Source organism: Podarcis melisellensis, assembly GCF_964234715.1.
Source record: "Podarcis melisellensis genome assembly, chromosome: 10".
NCBI classification, from domain to species: Eukaryota; Metazoa; Chordata; class Lepidosauria; order Squamata; family Lacertidae; genus Podarcis; species Podarcis melisellensis.
Window position 1 is genome coordinate 4333133 of NC_138542.1, and position 22789 is coordinate 4355921.

Below are 22789 nucleotides of genomic sequence, written 5' to 3' on the forward strand. Positions count from 1 at the left end.
TTGGGGTTTCTCAGGCTTCCTTTGCCCTGTTTTACCTTGGGTGCAGGTGTGCACTCGTTCGCCAGAGTGCAGAAATAGTGTAGAGAGATATACACAGTGCTTTTTCCCCCTTCAGGGGTCCTCTCATTTTCTTACTCATATTGAAATACTGTCCCTCAAGGAGGCCAAACTTAGATTCACAAAACTTTTAGGGGTATGCATACACCACAGAAAAAAGTACTGGAAATGCAAGATAGGAATCGTGTACAACCAGTAGAAGATCTTTGCCATTTTAAAATATACTGATTTACTTGTGGAATCCTAAGAATCTTAAGGGGAATTATTCTGTCTTTTCTGTTCCTACATGAATTTGCAATTCACAAGCTGTAGGTAACAGGGCATTTTTTTACAAGTGGCTCACGTCAGGAAATGACTCTGAACCACTTTGTCAGGAAATGACTCTGAACCAATGTGATCATAAAAAAAGAATGCAATGGAAATGTACAACTGCTGCACAAGAAAATATTGATACCCCAGTAGGAGTTTGAATGTTCTTGAATTGCATTATTGCAGTTTCCTTAAGGAGTAGTTTGATATTTTTCTCTGCAGTAACGTTTGGTTTTTCTGATGTATTCATTCTATGTTACAGCTCCTTCCTAACATTTCTACAAAAGTACACAATATGTGATGTAACTAATCACTTTGCTGCAAAAACATCACAGATTGTCATACACTTCTGTTAAAGGCAAATTTGCTTTTGCAAATGGTATACTCTCAGTGATGACCATTAGTATTCTAGGAGTCAGGAATAAATAATGTTAGATACAGAGAGAATCCATTAGCTTAGTGGTACAACACATGCTTTGCACTCACTTCCCATGTTTTACTTTGCATGAATAAGTCGCAAATTCAATCCCTTATATCTCTAATTATGTTCCTGATGCGGCCTCAATTCCATAAACATTTCCAGTTATCACAAATTTGTAAGTAGTAAAAATAAGCCTTGTGCCTGCTTGCCTGAGTGACTCATTTGAGGAGCTACCATTTTCCAGAATTCTGTTCAAAACAGTCCACGCCAGACTGAGGGCAGCTTGCAGAGACATCTGCAAAAGGTCTTGAGACAGAGAAACTTGTTGGCTTTCCAAACATATTACTCTAGGGAGAATTTGATACCAGATTTACAGAAGCACAGCCACTCTTTAAAGTGCACAAATATTAGCTTAATAAAGCCATTAGAATATTAAATGTAGGAATGTATTCATTTAAAAAATCAGATACTTTTGCATTAATCCATAATTGTGCGTGATCTACATAGAACAAATCCAGCATGCCAAAACACTGATTTGTGTGTTTAATTTTCCATGCGCAAATACTCTTTTGACTGAAGTGGAACCAGGGATTTAAGTAGCTAGATGGGTTTATAATAGATTTCGTCTTGTACATGTTTATATGACTGGGGTTACAACAACAAAAGATGCCTCTTGAAGAATTACCTTTGTATTTACCAGCAGACTTTATATTTAAAAACTAATCTATATTCCAGGTTAGACAGTAGACCCTAATTGTGCAAGCAGATGTGAACCCACAAAATCTTATTGACTTTATAAAGTTTGAGCTATGGGTAATTCAGGCCAGGGGGCATAAACACAGTGCCTTTACAGGGATTCCTAGTATTCTGCTCTTTGGGAAGCATGCTGTTGCGCAGGCACAGGGAGAGAAAGGCACTGTGAATTGCATTCTGGGAAACTGCAATCTAGCAGACAGAAACCTGGTGTTTAGTGGTGTTCCTGCTTATGTCCAAATAGAAGTACAGTGGTACCTTGGTTTAAGAACATCTTCGTTTATGAACAACTTGGATTAAGAACGCTGCAAACCCGGAAGTAGGTTTTTTGGTTTGTGAACATTGCCTTGGAATAAGAACATGTTTTGCTTCCTGTTGTGTGTGTTCCATTTGTAAATTGAGTCCCCACTGCTATGGGAAAGCACACCTTGGTTTAAGAACACTTTGGTTTAAGAACGGATTACGATCGTAAACCAAGGTACCACTGTATTAATAGGAAAAACCTTGGAAATGAAATCCATTACTGTGTTGCAGAACAAAATCTTAAAACAGTCAATCTTTCTCAAGCAAAGCAATTCAACATTTGAACTGATGGCATTCAGTTCTTTGGAATTCAGTGCTAGCCTAATGTAGAAGTAGCTATTAGCTAAGATTCATAATGTTTGAGGAATTTAATTTCTGTGAAGTCCTGTGTGGACTAACCTCCATCTAAATTCACACTTCTCCAAGTTGTAGTTATCCAGCCAAGTAATGTATACAAAAATGGTTGTGCATATATATGCATGTATTAGTGAAAATAGCTTACACAGGTGCATTATATTGGGGGAGGTGGCCTTGCTGATTTTTCATCTTGGAAGAAAATTGTACTAAAATGTTACTGAATTTTCATGGAGACTTTCTTTTTAAAAAAATCACAAATTGATGAGGAAAGACTGAACTTAAGATCTGAAAAATGAGAAATGTGCAATATTTTCCCATCCCTATTCAGAGTAAGTCTCACAATGTTCACTTTAGTCATGTACGACACATTGTGACCCCATGGACCAGAGCATGCCAGGCACTCCCGTCTTCCACTGCCTCCCGCAGTTTGATCAAACTCATGTTGGTAGCTTCAAGAACACTGTTCCACCATCTCATCCTCTGTCGTCCCCTTCTCCTTGTGCCCTCCATCTTTCCCAACATCAGGGTCTTTTCCAGGGAGTCTTCTCTTCTCATGAGGTGGCCAAAGCATTGGAGCCTCAGCTTCAGGATCTGTCCTTCCAGTGAGCACTCAGGGCTAATTTCCTTAAGAATGGATAGGTTTGATCTTCTTGCAGTCCATGGGACTCTCAAGAGTCTCCTCCAGCACCATAATTCAAAAGCATCAATTCTTTGGTCATCAGCCTTCTTTATGGTCCAGCTCTCCCACATAAATATGCATAAGATTGCAGCCTAAGGGGTTGCCTTATTTTCTAGGACCCAATGTATCTTTTAAGTGGTCTGCAGGAATCAAAGGATGAACTGTAGAACATTCCCCTTACATCAGGTTGACTTGCAGGAAGGAAAGCAACAGCCATGTCTATCTTTCTAGCTCAGAATGTTGTGGACAGCTCTTCAGCAGCAGCTGAGACGAGAGAATGCATCAGAGGTCAAGGAGACGGGTACCGTGGAACTATAAGCACCATATGGAGTGGCATTGAATGTCAGCCTTGGGACTCTCAGACTCCTCATCAACACAACTTCACATCGCAGAACTATAAATGCAAGTGAGTAGGGCCTCATGGGTGTCACCATTTTAATGGCAGTGATTATGACTTGCAGAATCATTATTAATCTTCAACCCAATAAATATTCATGTGACTTGTAGAGTGTGATATAAAACATACTTTACTGTCATGTCAAACACTATCTAGGAATCGTAGCTATGTTTCTGAAGTGTTGCTTTTGGGACAACTGACCTGAATCTGATTTATATAACTGCTCCATGTTTGGTGGACTCATTTCATGGATCCATGAACAATCCAATGTGGGAATCTTCAGAGCCTTTTTTCTGGCCTGCAAAACTGGCGCATAAGTTGTGGTGTATTCATAGTGCCTGATGGTGTCTAGTATCAGCTTCTCACAGTGTACCTGGCAAACTGTAGTGTGGTGGTTTTATGTGTGTGCACATGGACTATGTATACTGGTGTGATGGAGGCACACCAACATTTCCAGTAAGAAAGATGGTAAAAAAGTGAATTGGTCACAGGTTTTGGGACTAGTTGGGAGAGGTGTTAAACTGTCACACAGGGTTTTTTCTGCAACATGGCTTTATCTTACCTTGAACACTAAAACTTCCTTCCTTCTCAACTCTCTGATATTTTTAAGAAGCCACTGCTCCCCCCACAACACCCCCCCATTTCCTAGTTGTCTGAAAGTTCCCTTCTCCCTTCTAGGGAATCTAATACATCTACAGGTGAACTAGTTGAAATGATGCAAGCCCCAGCATCAATTCTTCCCCTCCTAATTAGGATTCCTGCTGCTTATAGAAGCTCTGGTTGTGTGGAACCATGATCCCTTGTAGCTGCTCATTCTTCAGCTCTTAAATTGGCTGGCTGTGTCCTATGAAAGGCTTCAGTCACCTGTCCATGTCAGAAACCTTCGCCACAGTAGCAGCTTGATGACAAGAATCTTGTTTGAGGGTAAGTTATATTGACTTGATAATATGCTACGGTGTTGTGAGAGTGTGCTTTTTTTCAATGCAGGGTGAATGGGTGTCCAGTATAATTGTTGTTACCAGTGCTTTGCTTTTACTAAAAATTCAGAACTTTCCATCTGGAAATGCTCTATTTTATATTCATGCTAGTGTAGACTTTAATGTCTGAAAATATGCAGGATAACATATAGTTTCTTCCTCCTTAGCCCCCTTCTTGAAGGACCAGCTTTTGCATCGACAATAAAAGGATTGGGTAATGAATGCACACAAGTTCAGACAGAGGTGCACAGTGCTTGGTTTTGCTCCCAAGAGTGTCTATCTGCTAGAATTGGAAGGCTGACTCAGTGGTGGTTCCAGACTGTAAGGGAATCTGAGGAAAAGGGTTCGGGAGGCCTTTCTAGGATGGAAAGATGATGGCCCACAAGTGAGGCCAGGTGAGGCAACCACCTCAGATGGCAGGATCCAGTGGGGCAGCAGATCTTGATGCCAATCTTTCTCCACCCACTGCTTGTTCCTGATGGAGCTCTTCCCCCCCTCCCTCCTCCTTCCCTGGTGGGCAGGGGAGCACCTCAGGTGCCAAAATGTCTTGGGCAGGCCCTGCTTCTAGTACTCTCAATATTAAAAATACACATTTCTTGTTGAAGCAGCTCTTTTTACAGCGTGACTCTGAATGTTTGGGGAACTGTGACCAAGAGCACTCAGCAAAAAGTTATTTTGCTTACCCTTGCTGCTGTTTCTTTTCCAGGATGCATGCAGAATGAAGCATCCCTCCTTTGTGCCACCTGCACACTTCTGAGACATTTACTGATCCTGTGATGTGAATGGCATGGTCTAAGTGCTGTGCAACACTCACATGGTTTCTCCCTTGGAACACCATGTTCATGCACCATTCAGAAACCTACTTTTGCAGCTCCGCTTCCATTTCCAGTTGAGAAAGAACTTATTGGCACTAGCAACACTAGTGCAACGAAGCATATATAGTTGCTGGAGAACCATCCTTATTAGGCGAATGGTGTTCTAATAATCCAGGATTGTTGGTTAATGCTACATGAATGGAAGCTGTTGTAAGGGACATATTTCAATATCTTTCGGAATACAGTATTCATCAGAATTTGATAGGTGCCGCCATCTAGCTGTGCACTGGGATAGAAAAACAGTTTGAAGTAATTTTGCCGCTTGTCTAGCTGGAATCAGTTGAAATGGATTTGTCCCAGAAAGACCCCACACTGTGACCAACTGTCTTTTATTCTTTCCTTCCTTTTTTACTAGAAATTTCATCTACTCGGAAGCATTGTTGCAAATAAAAGTCCCATGTCGTTCATCAAGGGTGATGGTTGGGAGTGGGGAATGCTGCCTGCACTCAGTTGCAACTTAGAGTATCAGCTGCGATGCAACGGGTGCTGTTTGACTGGAAGCAAGTCATTGTGGCTCTGCCATTTTCATTCCATGCTGCTTTGGTACCAGGCTGAGATGCCACGGTTGCCACAGCTTGTTTGATTCTTGTGTATGCAATAAGCACCGGCTATGCTCTGCCTCCAGAGTCAGAGGCAATAATACTTCTGAATACTAGTTGCTGGAAACCTCAGGGGAGAGAGAATGCTCTTCTGCTCAGGTCCTGATTGCGGGTTTCCTAGAGGCCTCTGGCTGGCCATTGTGGGAACAGGATGCTGGGCTAGAGGGGCCACTGTCCTGATCCAACAGGCTCTTCTAATGTTGACTTCAAGTGCCAATGAATTTTTTGTGGCATGGTGGTGAAAGTGTGCTTACATATGGGATAATTGTATTCCAAGTTTTGCTAGCGAGATGGATAGGCTCCAGCATGGTGCTTACTAAAGGATTATCTTTTATTGTGGTGAACCTGATATGTGGTGGTGCTAGCTAAGTGCAGCACAGTTGTACGTGCATGATATTAACCCCCTCATGTTGACTGCTGCAATGTGGGCTTTCTGTGCTGCATGCCAGTGTCCATGGAGTCATGGTGATGATGGAAATAGACTGTGATAGCTCATAGAACTCTGACTCCTGTGTGATCTTACCCAGGGAGCTCTTGGGAGGACTCCCACAGTTCCACTGCAACAGCCAGCAATATGGGTATATGCTATTGCTTTGTGTATTTTCTATCAGTGCTTGCTGCCTTGGGGGGACGAGGAAGAAGGTTTCGGTTGAACATGTGATGACACACTGTTGTTTCCTTGCACTGCAGAGCTAAAGGTGGACCAGCAAGGAAGAATCTAAAGAAATCCTATTATAATTTTTGCAAATGTAACCAAGTTCCTACTGTCATATTTCACTTTTGTTAAATAAGTTTTTTATGTTACTATATAGCTGACGGTAGGAAAATGTGCATTATGTACGGTGTGTAGACTTGATCCTTTTATTTTGTATTGCATTAATTATTGCCATATGCGCAGAAGAGTCTTTTGGCAATGTTATGAGAATTGATTTTATAGTATTTGTAGAGTGACTCCAATAAATGCATTTTTCACTTCTCCTTTCTATATTCCTTTGCTCAAATTAATTTGACAATTGTCTAGGTGAGTGTTCCACTGGCACTGTAAAGCACTCCAGGAGCCAGGTGCCATTCCTCTATACACTTTCCTAGAAGTAAGTCTCATTGTACTCAGTGGGACTTACTTCTGAGTAGACATGCTTAGGATCGTGCTGTAAAAATGGCTATATTGTGCACAACGGTTGCAGGAAGATATGCTTGGTGCTGGGCAGCCAAGGAGTCCCTTAACTGCTGCAGTTGGAGGTGGGACATGAAGCTTTTCTCACTGTCTTCTTCTTCTTCTTCATTAGCCACAAACCATTCACATGGAAAACTCTTTCGAAGGGGACAAGCTTTCTCTCCTCGTACATAACCCATTGTTTTACCCACTTGCCCGTCACTAGAACAAAAATGCGGGAGAGAATCCCACACTTGCCTGGCTATGTCATGATGGCAGGCATAAGGCAACAGTTTTGCAGTCACAGCCTCAGTAAACTGTTGCTAGACATCTGATCTAGTCACTGGTGAAAAAAAGGAATATGGGAATGCTTTTTAAAATGGCACATAGGAACCTGAATAGAAAGCTGTCTTATGCTGAGCCAGACAACTCACAACTCACAAAGGACTTGTGGTCCTTCCCCTACATGCAACGTGATCCCTTGGTAATTATTGTTGCCTTGGCGCTGTTTCCTGGGCAGATCATTGAAGACTTTACAGACCAAAATAAATGTAGATCAACAAGGCTATTAATAGAGCAGCTGTCGCGATTACTGTGGACATTAGAAATATGGCGGGTGGGTCCATTTGGCTCTGTGAGCCTCTGGAATTTAATCCCATTTAACTTGTAGAAGGGTGAAGCACATGCCTTTGGCTGCATATACTTAATTGGCAGCAAATCCAAATAAAAGCAACTGGACTTCTGAAAAGCCAGGCTTTGAGCTGGTTGTGCTTGGATGTTAGAGTTGAGAATTAGACATCTATGTTCAGACCACAGAATTAAAGCCTTAAAACTATAGAATAAGGATGTAAAAGTTTTATAGCAGTCCTCAGGATTTTCACCCTGAAAATTGTTCTGCTACAATCAATCGGTCATAGCCAGAGTATGTGATTTCAAGTGTTCAGCCAAATATGTGTAACATACTTTAAAGAAAAGCATGCACGGAGCTGAATGTATCTCTTTTTCCAGAATAGTGAGCCAAATTTCATAAATTTCACTTAAAGATGCACTAATATGGAATATCCTCTACAAATCCTTTCTTGAGAACCTCTTTAACCCAACTAGGAAGGAAATGGGGAATCTGGTCCTGTAACATGTCTCAGACAAAGCACTCAATTGACTCCCTTAGGAGTTTTGATTAAGCACTTTAGAAATATTAGTCAACATTTGTCATTGAGCCTATTTCCTAGGAAAACTCCCTTTATTTTTGTTTTTTGTTTTTTGTTTTTTAAAGAATACTGGAGTGCTGGGAAAGCTCTACAATGCTACCCTGGTTAGTTTTAGTTTCCCTGTTGATGTTCCATATTCCAATGCACATTTCCCCCCTAAAAGACAGAACTGTTGAAGATGTGTGTCTGTGTAAACGAAGAATAGGGATCTTTTGGGCATCCAGATGAGGATGAACTGAAACTCCCATCGCCTCTGACCAGTGGCCAAGCTGGCTGGGGCTTGTTGGAGGGCCATAGGTTCCCCACCCAAGGTTTAAGCAATGGAAAAGTCAAACACAAAATGCATACATTCCATTCAACTTGAACATTGTGGCTCTCGTGGCTGATCTCCCAGCCAACACAAATCTGCATTTTTGAAGATTCCCCGATTCCTTACAATTTCTTAAAAATTGCAGTGAATGAAATATTATGTCAAAGATAGTCATAGTTCGTTCTTCTGTTAGACTGTCTGATGAAGACATCTCATGTTAATAAGACTGGGCACACATTTATTCGACCAACAGTTATCAATCATTATTCCAGATGGCCAAAAAAAGCCTTATGAAATTGAAGACTCAATTGAACTTGAGTGAAGTTTTCAGGAGAATGGAGAGTAACACTTACATTTCAAGAGGTTGACAGTTTTAATACAAACTGATACTTTGTTTTAAAGAGAGTCCCTAATGGTTAGACGCCAATTCAAAAGGTAACACCTGCATAGGATTTCTAATCACATGTCTCATACTCTTGGGTTTCAGTTTCCTAATTAAATCAGTGATAAAACCAAAGGGGCCCTACCCCTATAGCCAGATAGATCCATTCACTCTGAGAGGGGAGCGGCTATTGTTGGCATAAGCCTGAAAGCAGAATTTATAATAGGTTTCAGATGACTCTGATCTCAGTTCACATGAAAGAGTTTGTAACAGGCAAAATACATTTGGAGCAACGGTGGCCGAAAGATGGAGTGAATAGATACCCTTGCACTTTACGTGAAATACTATAGCCATTATTCATTGAATATAAATGTACCTGTTGTCTCCTGCTTTCTGTTGCCAAATTTTACTTGAGTGTGCGCACACTTTGTGTTGTTTTTTGTGCAAATCTTTCTGCTTTAGAAACTTAGTGACACACAGATGTCAAACAGCTTTTGTTATTCCTAAGTTGCATTAGAAAAAGCAATGCAAAACAGCAGCATTGTGCCTGACATATGTTAACATGTTTATTTTTTTTATAGGGACTTAAGAGAAAACTACTGCCGCAATCCAGATGGAGCTGAGGCACCGTGGTGTTTTACTACCGACCCAAAAACTCGCACTGGCTTTTGCTTTCAAATACCAAAATGTGATGCACCAAGTGAGCAAGGTAACTTCTACTAGGAAGATAAGAATATTCTAAAGTACTGTGGAAGAAACCATACTATTGCCCTCAGAGTAATCCTTGTTCTGGATGCTGCTGGGAATATTATGAGAATTTTTTTTGTTAAGTCATTTACTGCATAATAGTCATACAGTGGTGCCCCGCAAGACGAATGCCTCGCAGGACGGAAAACCCGCTAGACGAAACAGTTTTCCGTTTTGGAGGTGCTTCGCAAAACGAATTTCCTATGGGCTTGCTTCGCAAGACGAAAATGTATTTTCCGCTTATCAGCTGATCCACTTAGCCGCTTATCAGCTGATCCGCTAAGCCGCTTATCAGCTGATCCGCTAAGCCCACTAAGCCGCTAATAGCGCTAAGCCGCAAATGGGCTTGCTTCGCAAGACGAAAAAACCACAAGACGAAGAGACTCGCGGAACGGATTCTTTTCGTTGTAGTAGCAGATTCAACATTCTCTGGACAAATTAAATATTTTTTAAGAGAGGCCACCACAAACTAAGAGTAAAAATTTCTGTCTCTGTACCTGGATATTTGGTTTGCAAATGTCTCTAATGCAATCTGGTGCTGTGCTGAAAACCACCCCCTCTTGAGGAGAAAAAGCAGGTAGAACACCAGGTGTGGGCAAGGAGCGGACCCGAGGGACGCCTTCTCCATCTGTCGGCTCTGCCCTTGGCCCAACATCCGCATCCAGGCCTGCATCCCCATTCACCAAAACTCCTGATAGGCGGCACAGGCTTACGCCCACACCACCAATCAGGAAGGGGGTCTGATGCCAGGATTCCCTCGTTGGGGCCCCAGTGAAGCATCTGCCGCCCCGCAACACCGGCCACCAAAAAGGGGGGAGCGGTCTTCCATGATCTTCTCAACCATTCTGCATCAATTAATGAGAAAGAAATTACATTTGAGAATAACGAAAGAGGCAGGAAATTTCAGTGAAATGATCATGGAGGGTTTGTACTTGGGATGGTGGGTTTGTGTTGTACTTACCTTACTTTTGAGGTTTGTGAGTGTCCTTTTTCCATTCTACAAGCAATCTCTCCAGTGAACTGCATGCTGCAGTTTTCTCAGGTGGCTTGAAGGTCAGTCTGAAAGGCCCAGCCTACTAAATCAGCACCTCACACTTTTCTTTTTAATATTCCACATCCTGTGATTCTGCTTCACAACTATAATGTAGCAGAATGGTGCAAGACTATTTGAAGTGACAATGTCAAAAGTGTTGCAGATGTGAAACTTATTCACAGCATATGCAAAGTTGTGAAACGTTTTCCGAATTAAAATAAACCAAAATGTACGTTTCAAAGATGGGAATATTTTTACTTGAGATCAGCTGTGAGCTTGTCCTTTGCCTTGTATGGGGATGAGTAACTGCAGCATTTATCTATCCTTGCCAGAATCCAGGACCTTTTCCTTGACTAGCTTAAAGTTCCATTTTATAACTTCCTGAAAACATCTGGATTTAAACTGCAGAACTAAAGATACATTGGCAGCTTTTACATATGTTAATGCATTGGGCGACCTTGTCAAGTTCACAGTCAACAAATTACCATTTGAACTGAAAAATTCCCAGTACATCTGCAATAGATATTGAAAGCAAGTTACTTATTTACTTTTGAGTTACTTATTTATATCTTTAAACATAATTATTTAAAAGATTCAAAGAGCTCTTGTCTTCATGTACATTAGCTTTCTCTTATGGCTATGTTTACTGGCCCTGCTTTTGTATGTATTACCTTCTAAACAGCATGCTGAAAAAACTGGATTATATTTAATTAACAGGATATTTAGAAAAACCACTAACACTGGTATTTTAGTAGCTTCTTTTAAATGACTGTTCTTTATGTAGATTGCTATCGAGGGAATGGGACGAATTATATGGGAAATATGGCCCAGACCCGCTTTGGCTTAACTTGCTCTATGTGGGATAAAAACATTCAAGACTTACAAAGGTATGTACAAAATTAAAAGGAAAAAAATATTTTCCATCTCAATCAGTAGAGAAAGTTGCAACATATTGTTCAAGTGGCTTCCATGTTTTTTACTAAACATTTTTTTACAGTGCCTTCAACTTAATTCTTTTCAAAATGGTATGCCTATAGATGCACTTATACCCCTGTTTGGAGAGTAGAACTGGGATAAACACATCTCATTTTATATAGACTCCCTCTCACTCTTTTGCTTCCACTATTCAAGGGGTTTTTCTTATAGTTTCAGAAGAAAATCTAGTGAAGTCTATCACAAGCCCAAATTATTTTCAGGGGCTTTTATATGATCTACTGATGTGGTGGTATTGCACTGTGAGAAGTCTTCTTCTGGTGCTTTTTCAAGAGTTCACAGACCAGTGTCAATTCAATTCAATTCAATTTTGGGTCCAATATATTTTTTTCAAAAGGCAATTGCGATAAAATTAGATTCCAAGTTCAGTGCACAGCTTGCAATTTCATAATAAATTGCGGTGTTGGGAAAGATAAGACATTTTCAGGAGAATCTTCAACTGTTGTTTTGAAGGTCCAGGGGAGGAAAAGATTAGACTTGATTTTCCCATTATTTTACTTGGATTTCAGGGTTTTCTGCAAGCTGTATGTTCTATCATTCCCTCACATGAACTGGAAACAGAGAGCTATGTTTTAGTACTCAACAGTTTCCCACAATGCTCTGCTCTTTCTCATGAAGCCTTCTGCTTATCAAATGAGCTTTTCTGGTTAATTTCCCCCACCATGCCTTAGGGGAAATTTCCTATAATATTTCTAAACCCCATAAGCCTGAAATGTGAATGCCGTCACAGCACAAATTGCTTGGCAAATATGTCCATTAATAATCAGAAAATCGACTTGTGTTCATACAAGCTTATTAAAGTACATTGCTGGCATATATTTTCTTTATAGGCATCTACCAATATATAAAGAGCCAGATATTAGCAAGTTGAAGAAAAATTATTGTCGTAATCCAGATGATGATGTTCATGGTCCTTGGTGCTATACAAGTGATCCTCAGATCCCCTGGGACTACTGCCCTATATCTAGATGTAAGTGCTCAGTATAAATGATAGGCCAATGTTGTTACAGAATTGCTGGAAGTGGGAAAAAGTCAGGAGGGAGCATATATAGTTCTGTACTCCACCTGATAAATGTGATAAGTAAAAAAAAGGCTTCAGATGCTGATATTGGTGAGAATGGGGTGGGGAAAGTTGATCAACGTGGAGATAGTACTAATTTATCTAGATAAGCTTCGAAATTGGCAAAATGGAATGAAAGCAAGTCCTTGTTTGGCTAAAATTGTGTGCTTAAACTGAAGCCAACAGAAAATTTTCTGAGAATATTGTCAAGTGACATTCTACAAATTATGGAAGTCACCATTTCCCCCTTCAACATGCCTTAGATATAGCATCATTCTGGTGTGTGTGGGGTTGGGGGGGGGGAATGGTAACTAGATTGAGGTTCTTTCTCCAAATCAACCCTGAAAAGCCACTAAAATTAACTGCCTATAAACATGGTGGAAAAGTAGGGAGGGATATTTTGGCTAGCTCCTAATATAGATCTTCTGTTTGAAAGGCTATTGCATCCCCTAAAGAGGGATGCTGTTTCAGATTATAAATCAAATAAATGTTTAGCGTTCTTATTCTTCTTGGGAAACATTCTTCTTGGGAAAATATTCATAGTGGGCGACATTATTGAACCTGTGCCACAAGTTAAGCAGAAATATGTATATTCTTCAACATACTCGCCATGTTTAAAGTTTTCATACATACATTGTAGTTGTAAATAAGTTTATTTAACAAGAATAATCATGGTTTGATTATACTGCGTTGTCTGTGTAGGTGAAGATGATGCCGTTCCTACAATGGGCAGTTTAGACCGTAAGTAGCGCTTATATAAATCCAATAAATAAATTCTGTTATGGTAAATTAGCCATCCTTTTTCACACTTCCTGGGTGTATCTTAGGCCCACTTCATACATTGGTCATACTCATAACACTAAACAGCCCAACTTAATCTCTTCCGGGAGTCCGTTCGATTCCCGAAATGGTTCGAAAACCAAGGCACAGCTTCCAATTGGCTGCAGGAGCTTCCTGCACTCAATCGGAAGCTGTGTCAGACGTTTGGCTTCCAAAAATCGTTCACAAACTGGAACACTCACTTCCGGGTTTGCAGCGTTCGGGAGCCAATTTGTTCGGGAGCCAAACTGTTTGAGTACCAGGGTACCACTGCACTCCTCCTGAGCATGTCAAAAGAGAGGCACTGCATGAACTCGTTGCTTTCCTTGAGCTTTCTGCAACTTGCCCATTTAAGCACCAAACCATGATTAATAATACTGTCAAAGTCTATTAAAGAGTCTGTATATATGCTGCAAGTGGTCCTTGGGTCTTGGTTTGTCCTCCTGCTCACAGCAAAAACCACATAACAATTTCACATTGTTATTTATGATGGTAAAGAACACTAACAATTTTAGGGTGGCTTATAGACTATTTAGAGAAAAGATGCTTGTTAGTTGTTGTTTTCTTTTAATGGGAAAGTACAGTTGTATAAGCTGTTCAAAGTCTTAGGTCTAAAGTGGAATATAATGTAACCTAAGAACATTCTTTCAGCTGCTGTTATCCCTTGTGCCTCAACAAAACACCTGAGAGTTGTTAATGGAATTCCTACTCAACCTGACAAAGGATGGATGGTTAGTTTGAAGGACAGGTAAGACTGTATGTCCTGCCCTTTAATGTGTGGGATCCAACCCTCCCTTCCTCCCAAGACCTTATTTGGTCATTCAGAAAACATAACAATAATTGTGTGATAGAGGAGCGTGGGGCCACACATATTCACCCCCATGCCCTCCTCTCCCCATGGCTGTCCATGTAGTGGAGCGACCTGTTGAATACACATAAGCTGTCCCTGTGAACTGAAACCCTGAACGAATGTTAATGCAATTACCGTCATGTGGTTTTGAACATTCGGACAGACCTATTGTCTCTGATTCTCCGTTTTAGGGGAGAAATGCTGAATTTCTAACTGCACATTAAGTAACAAGTTCCCTACATTGCTTCCACAAGACATCATAAGTCTCACACTTATATATTCCATTGGTTCTGAGAGCAGGTCTCAAACTCGGGTGGGCCATATCCCAGTTCGTGCTCACTCAGTCCTTTGGCCTTTGTGGTTAACTAAATGATCTCCATTACCCTGACTAACAGCATACTCCGTAGCAGGTCCACACAGAAGTAAGTCTTACTGAATTTGGTGGGGCTTCCTTCTTAGATAAGTGGGGCTAGGATTGGAGCCCATGGTGGTTTTGTGTTAGCAGAATCATTTATGTTGGTATCAGGTGATGCATCCTATTTTCACCCAAAGGAAAGGAGAACAATCGCAATATGCTATATGGTATTTTATTCAGAAACAAGCCCAATGCATTTCAGCCTTGTATATTTTAGACCTTCATGGGGGTCAGAATGCAAAGTTGAAACAAGCTGCAGAGCTCTCTGGTAACAGAAGCATTTCTTTTTCTTGTTGTTGATTGATTCCCTTTGTGGGTCTATTTTGGATGCTGAGTGTTTATTGATATTTATCCCATTTTCACTCTCTCCTCTGGGCCATAGCTCATACTCTTCCAAATGGCTCACCAACCTTTAGGAGAAGCTTCTTAGAGGCATTGGGTGGGTGGTGCAAATTGGGTAGAAGAGATAAGCAAAAAAGAGGTGTCCTGCCTTGCACGAAGGGAGGTGCCTCTATGCGTTTAAAGCCACTACTGGATAGAACCCCAAGAGCAGAAGACTCTTGGGCCTCAAGCTTATCTTTCTTTTTAAAGCAATGCACAGAAGCTAAAACAAAGCTATACTTGCTGGGGGAAGAGGAATCTTGTTTTCATGCTATGGTACAATGGCAAAAGAGTGCGATTGCTTTTGATACATTGACCTGGGTGTGGAGGGGGAACAATTTTCTGGAAGTCAGCACCACATTATTAGGCAGCTAGCTTGGAGGAGGTCTGCTTCCACAGGCATCTGGCTGGCCACTGTGAGGACAGGACACTGGATTAGATGGGCCAGGGGCCGGATCCAGCAGGCTCTTCTTATGTTAGTTATAATAAGAGCAATATTGGTTTGAATTGTATGCAGCTGCTTATGACTACAAGTAACCATTTCAACCTTTTCCTCCAGCAGAGGCAGGCATTTCTGCGGAGGTTCATTAATCAAGGAAGACTGGGTCCTGACAGCAAAACAATGTTTTCCTTCTCGGTAAAGTAACTTTTTATTACTACACAGTTAGTGTAGAAAAATTATTTTATTCTTTAAGAGCTTGTGGTAAGAATCTCTCTGTTGCAACCTAGCCCGCTTTGTATAACTATAGCCTTTATAAAGTTGCATTCTGCAACAATTTGGAGGTCTCCTTCTTTGGAGGTCTTTAAGCAGAGGCTTGACAACCATATGTCAGGAGTGCTCTGATGGTGTTTCCTGCTTGGCAGGGGGTTGGACTCGATGACCCTTGTGGTCTCTTCCAACTCTATGATTCTATGATTCTAATTATCCTTTTCATATAATTAATATTACCACACAATTGATTTACTTAGGTGGTGAGGCGGAGAATACCCAAAACTTCTATTCTGTTTAGTCAAGAATCCAGATGCAACTTGGAGCTTTCCAAGAATTTGACCTTGTAGCCATAAACTACTTTGGCAATTGCTCTTTGAAATGTGTTGTACTTACGTTAAGCTGTAATCGAAACCAGGAAATGTAGATTAGGGTATGTGAAAATAAGAAATAAACAAGCTCCATCCTCCACAAAAAGAATTAGTTTACAGTTTTCTGCTGGTTCTTATTACTGCAAATCTATTCCCTACCAGATTGCATCAGTCACAGTTTCAGTGGTCTACTGCATTTGAATATGTATTTAGAATTTATACATTCAGAATACCACGTTAGACATTTTTTGTCACATTGTTAACAGATTTTAAGTAAAGCAGCAGAATTTTATAATGTAAAAATAATAATCATGTATTAATGTGATTAGTGTTGATGGACCGACAAACAAATGGTTAATAGAATCCCAACCCCCTGCAATGCAGAAATCTCAGCTAAAGATTCAGATGAACTCTTTCAAAAATCTCTTGCAGTTGTAAGCTTCATTGGTTCTAAATATTTGCCATTTCCTTTGTGTAATAATACAAATTCCATTTCAACCAACAGAAATGAGAAGTGTTTTTATTTGAAATGGGCAATGTTCAGCCTAGGTTGATTTATCAGAGTGAATGAAGCTCTTCCCCACAGTGGCGTCACAAGGGGGGCGGTGTGCCCCAGGTGCCATGTCGGGGGGTGTGACAAGAAGGCACCCCGTGGGTGCTCACCCCGCCGCCCCTGGGCGTGGCTGTGCAAGCAACCATAGTGTCGTCGCAGCCGCATGTGGAGGATCCTCCGTTCGTGGCTGCAGCCACGAGCAGAGGATCCCGCCACCGTCTGTACAGCATTCGAGTGGCATCGGCAGCAAACCACTACATACAATGCATGCGCGGTGTTGCACGCATGCGCTGGACATAGAGCCGCCACACATGTGCTGTACATAGTGGTTTGCCGCAGGTGCTGCCCAAGCGCTGTACAGATAATGGTGGGATCCCTCCGTCACCGCTACAGCCACAAGCGAAGTATCCCTCCACTGCAGATGCAGCTGTGAGGAGAGGATCCCACCACCATCTGTACGGTGCTCGGGTGTTGGCGGTGGGAAACCGCTATGTACAACACATGCATGATGTCATATGCATGCACTGTATGTTGCGACGCCACACTTGCTCCCTACATAGCGACGGCACGTGTGCGCAGCCAGTGGTTTGCCGTGCCCCAGGTGTCGGTTAGCCTTCGTTTGCCCCTGCTTCCCCACCAATCTCAATCTGTCCTTAGCCAACCCCCACCTGCCTACTTTCTTACTTGCAACCTGCTCAGAGAGTGGCATTGCCTGTCAACGTCTTCTCCAGAAAGAGAGGAGGTACCTAGAACCTGCATCTTCCCTGTAATTATACAGAGGATCTGGGAAACTTTGGGTCAGGCAGCTGAGACGGCAGCTGACACACTTGCTTTTTGACATCAAAACAGATTTGCCAATGGTGTAAAAAAACACACACACAAAAATAACAACCCCGATAGCAAGTAGGAAGGACTAAGGACTAGAAGACTAAATTAAGTAGGGATGCAGGAAGTATTGGACTACAATCGAAGAGGCTCAACAGCACACCGTGGTCTTTCAAACTGACAAAGTGTTTTCATATTTAGCCCTGGGCATGCAAGTCAGAGGTCTGATTTGCACAACACTTTAAACCATAGTGATAATAATAGTAATAAAAAGTTATTATTTATACCCCGCCCATCTGGCTGGGTTTCCCCAACCACTCTAGTGAAGTTTGGCTATAGTTTAAAGATACACACGCAGCATTCTGGTGCATGGGATGAAAATCATAGCTGCTGCTACCCTCCTCCGCCATTCCTACTGCTGCCACACTGCTTGGGAGATAAGCCATTGTTTGGCTTGTGGTATTTATCTTCTAGAACAAAGCAAAAGCTGTAACCAAGGTTTTGTATTTGGCTTACTGTCCGTGGCTTGTTTGGAGGAAACAAACCATGAGCTTGGATTCAGATACGGTGCTGAACCATACTGTGACTTTGCTCCTGGCAGTGCAGCAGGGGCACGGGAAGAGTGAAGCAGCCATGATTTTTGCTCCATGCATCACCACGCTGCATGTTCACCTATGAACCACAATTAAAGGTTTGAATTCTGCCCATGGTAAACTGATCCAGAGAGCATATAGCCACTCCAAGTGTTGATTGATTTGGACAGAGAACCACATACAAAGTGCCATTGAATTTTCCTTCCTTAGGTATAATCTCAAAGACTATCAAGCATGGCTTGGAATTCATAATGTTGAAAGAGCACACGAAGAAAAGCATAAGCAAGTTCTGAATATCTCCCAGCTGGTATATGGTCCCAAAGGATCAGAACTGGTATTGCTGAAACTTTCCAGGTCAGTTGTAATCATGTTTTGTTCTTTGCAGGTTTGTGTTGACAGTTGTGCATTTCTTAGATGGCAAGAGACTTTGCTACTGTATATAATATAATTCCCGAGTAAAGTAGAACTTGCTTGCAATGACTACCTGTGGGTTTTCCCAATTATTTTTAAAGAGTTTTTCGAATATGATATTTGTTCTGAAAGGTTTAGTCAGCTACTGTCATCACCAACACTTGATCTTAACTGTCTGCTAACTGGGTCCTACTGAAATGTGCATTCATTTTAACATCTGTCTCATTGATTCACTGTTGAGGTGATTACGCAATAATTGCACATTGCCCATCACAACATGTGCTCCTCCACGCACTTGTGAAAATGTCCTCAAAACAATTCCACTAGGCAGATCCCAAAAAGAAATCCATGGACAATAAGCAGGGAGAAAAATGTCATTTTCCTGAAAAGAATCCCAGTTCATGAGTTCTACTCAAGTTATGCCAGCTGATGGACAGTACAAGGGATGGGGAACCTCCCCCCCCCCCCACAATGGCCGCATTTCCTCATGGGCATCCTACCTGGCAGTGCTGTCAAGAGCTGGAGTGAGGACGAGGTCAGCAATAAAAAACACAGGTGTCCATGAAGTTAAATATTTGCGTGTCGAGGTCCACAAGCCACCCCCAAATAACTCACAACGCACACTTAATTTTTGTTTAAGGTTTTTGGCATAATTTTGGCGACAACTTTATTTAAATACAAAACCGTGAGTCGTTGTTTAGGCATTGGTTAAGACTATCTGTCCCCCCGCCTGGGGACAGAACTGACTTCCGGGCACCACCAAAAGACAGTGCGGGGGAAAGCAAGTCGGGGGAAAATGGAGCTGAGTCACAGACCCTCAATTCTCATCTGCATGCTCCCCGAAGGCTTGCCGGCCCTAGTCCCATTCCAGGGATTGGACGAAAAGATGGCAAGCCCCAGGATTCCTTTAACGGAATTCCCTTTCCGCAGCAACCATGGAGGGGCAGGCCCAGCCTATCCTAACCCCTCCATGGAGGGGCAGGCCCAGCCTATCCTAACCTCTCCTCCACCAATTTATAACCAATGCCTAACCACAACCTTACAAGTTGTGACGATTTGCTACGCAGTAGGCAAAAACCAAATGGACCAGCCAATCAGCCAGATGGACAAAATTCCTACCAAGCCCCTGCCCCAACGGCAGACGACCCCATGACAGGCATAGCAAGGTCAATGCAACAACCCCTTACTCAAGGGCGGGTGGGCAGGTGATCCGTTGCACACAGCAAAGAGAAAGCTCCAGGCTGCGTGCAGAGTATTTAAACATTTTACCCCCCCCCACCAAAATTGCAACATAACTTTTACCCCAGCAACCCAGTGAACCAATCACTGCCCAGGCCATTTTTAGAGACCCTGCCTGGTAACAGAGGGGTGGCTCAGCAGACCCCACCACATCACGTGCTCTCCATGAAGGAGAACGCGCTTTGTTCAAAGAAACCAAAACAGCACAGGCTTAGTGATCACAAGAACTCTGACTAATGAGGTTATCTGCAAGGACTGAAAGTCCCCACCTTCCCACTGTTCTCTAAGGCTCCTTCCCAGGTTCCTTCCCCAGCAACCTAAGGCTCTGTCGTCTTGTCTCTTTGCTCCAATCAACGGTGGCAACTTGAATAAAATGTTGGGGGAGGGCGAGGTAAGCCCCGCCCCATGTAATCAATCACATGGCACACACACACAAATACCATTTGAATGGCAATGCCCATGAACATCGGGGGCCCTGTCCCCTCAAATATTTTATTGGTGGGAAGTCTGAAGACCCCTCAGTCCCTAGGAGTTGGCTCCTATGGCTCCAATGCAAATAGGGGTGTCCTACTACCCCCTCTAACATTTCTCTGATGAAAATAGGGATGTCCTAAGGAAAAGAGGAATATTCCAGGATCAAATCAGAAACCAGGGTGGCTTCTGTAAATCTGGAACTGTCCCTAGAAAATAGGAACACTTGGAGGGTCTGCATGTAAAGAAATTTGCCGTAGAACTTTCAGTCTGTGGGCTTCAATAAACAAATTCTAGAATATATCTTAAGTCCTTTTGCTGAACTTTAAACTTTTTGAAAAGTTGCAAGTACATGTCTGTCCACTTGATCTAGCTACTGAAATTGTTGTTAGCGTGAACTCTGTTTATATAATCTCTTCCCAGGCCAGCAGTAAGCAGTGATGCTGTGGCTATCATCAGGTTGCCCATTTCTGGGTGTACCATTCCGGAAGGCACCACTTGCACGGTTTATGGATGGGGACATACAGGAAGTAAGAGCTTTTATTCTGAAGTAGAACGTGCGTTGGGATGCTGAGAGCCACCTGGGTTCCCAGTTTGTGTGGGTTCATGTATTATAGGAGGGTCCTGCTCAGTGCTTTTTTTTTTCTGGGGGTACACATACCCTGAAACATTTTGTGAATCTAAGTTTGGCCCCATTGAGGGGCAGTATTTCAATATGAGTAGGAAAATGAGAGTAACCCTAAACATTATTTTTTAAGAAAAAAAGCACTGGTCCTGCTTTTTAAAAATTAACACTGATTAGGATAGAGTCACTGCTGCTAAAAGTGAAATGATGAGGCCAATTTGAAGGTTCCCACGGGGTGTGGGTGTGTGGAGAACAGAAGGGGTTTTGAGGGGAAAGAAGCAAAAAGCAAAAGAAGTTTTCCAGAAGGCTACCAAAATTTCCCTGGGGATTCCAGTCACCCCTAATGTATATATGATTATGCAAAGCAGCAGCAACAACACAGAGATGACCAAATGGTTGTCTTCTTTATCCTACTTTAAAAAGTTGGCCCATATTTTTCCTCCCAAACTGTTGTCTGGCCTCTACATAAGAATAGCCTGCTAGATCAGGGCAGTGGCTCATCTAGAGTTCCTCCACCAGACCTGGACTTCCAGCGTGACATTCAGTGCTGGAGAGAGGGAGACACCTGCACAGCACACCTTCCGCTGCACCACCTGCCTCATAAACTCACACCTGAAATTTTTGATTAACTAACCCACCAGTAGGGGGAAAGTATGGCAGGTTGTGATTTAGTTGTCTGTGTGGTATGGAAAAATCTGTTTTGCTGCGCTCCTAGCATTTATCAGGTATGGTCAGGAAGCAGATCAGTTAACTTGATTGTATTTTCTGCTTAGTGTTTAATTACCGTACATACTCGAGTATAAGCTGACTTTTTCAGCACATTTTTTATGCTGAAAAAGCCCCCCCTCAGCTTATACTTGAGTGAGGGTCCTTTCAGGCTGCTCCCTCCTCCACCACCTTTGCCGCTGTCGGCGGAGAAATGAGCTGCTTGTTCTTCCTCTGCCGCCACCGCCATAACCAGGTTTGTGGTGTGGTGAACCAGCTTATACTCGAATCAACAAGTTTTCCCAGTTTTTTGTGCTAAAATTAGGTGCCTCGGCTTATATTCGGGTCGGCTTATACTTGAGTATATACGGTAAGCATATTGTTCCGGTACCTAGTCAAATGGCTTCAGTGGAATTGCTTTTGAGGAGATGGTTTTAGAATTACAACTTTATGTAGACTTAGTCTGATTTATGCCTCATGGTAACATCTCTCTCAAAATGTGCATTAATTATTTTAATTTTTTTAGCAAAGTCAAACTCTGTGTTATGCTTCTTTATTTGAACCAATATAGCATCCATATTTGGGATCTTGTTTTTTGTTAGGAAAACATGATCTTCATTGTTGTAGAGAGAACAAACAACAGCATATTCTCATTTCTGCTTTTGGGTTTCAGATGCACCCTTTGATGGGAGACTTCGAGAAGCAAATATGCTCATCATGGGAAATGAGCGCTGCAGTCAAGATTCTGGAACAAATATAGTTGTGAAAGAGTCAGAAATGTGTGCAAAGGCTGAGAGCATTGGCAGTGGAACTTGTGAGGTACAATTCTGTTGGCTTGTTTACTTATACCCTACCCTCCTTCATGGATTTCCAGGAATCTCTTTCTACCCATTTTATCTTCAAAACCATACTCTGATATTGGTCAGGTTGAGAGATGATAACTAGCTGGATGTTACCTACTGGGCTTCACAGCTGAGAAGGGATTTCAACCTTGATCTCTCTAGTCCTAATCACACTCTCGAACCTCTACTCTACATGGGCTCAATGTAAAAAATGTTAGAAATCTGTAGAATAGCATTTTACATCTTCTTCCCTAGAGTTGTAATATTCAAAAACTGAAATTGGAGGCAAGCATTATGAATTGCTGAAGTTCTTCTTACTAGGGTACTTGGGTCCACACCCAGTCAGAGCCTGTTTTATGCTGAACCC

At 42.0% G+C, this 22789-nt stretch overlaps 1 protein-coding gene across 4 annotated transcripts in view; it reads left to right on the top strand.

The window, feature by feature from the left end:
• Positions 1-22789, top strand: part of HGF (hepatocyte growth factor) — a 59267-nt gene that overhangs the window by 32954 nt on the left and 3524 nt on the right. Inside the window, exons 8-17 of one of the 4 annotated variants that reach the window (XM_081927721.1) lie at positions 3078-3285; positions 9362-9489; positions 11345-11447; positions 12384-12523; positions 13316-13354; positions 14084-14180; positions 15641-15715; positions 18340-18483; positions 20674-20780; positions 22254-22399. In XM_081927721.1, coding sequence (XP_081783847.1) covers positions 3078-3285; positions 9362-9489; positions 11345-11447; positions 12384-12523; positions 13316-13354; positions 14084-14180; positions 15641-15715; positions 18340-18483; positions 20674-20780; positions 22254-22399 — 1187 coding nt within the window. Of the gene's footprint in view, positions 1-3077; positions 3286-9361; positions 9490-11344; positions 11448-12383; positions 12524-13315; positions 13355-14083; positions 14181-15637; positions 15716-18339; positions 18484-20673; positions 20781-22253; positions 22400-22789 lie in introns of all 4 variants that reach the window. The other 3 variants (XM_081927720.1, XM_081927722.1, XM_081927723.1) reach the window with 3 other exon arrangements.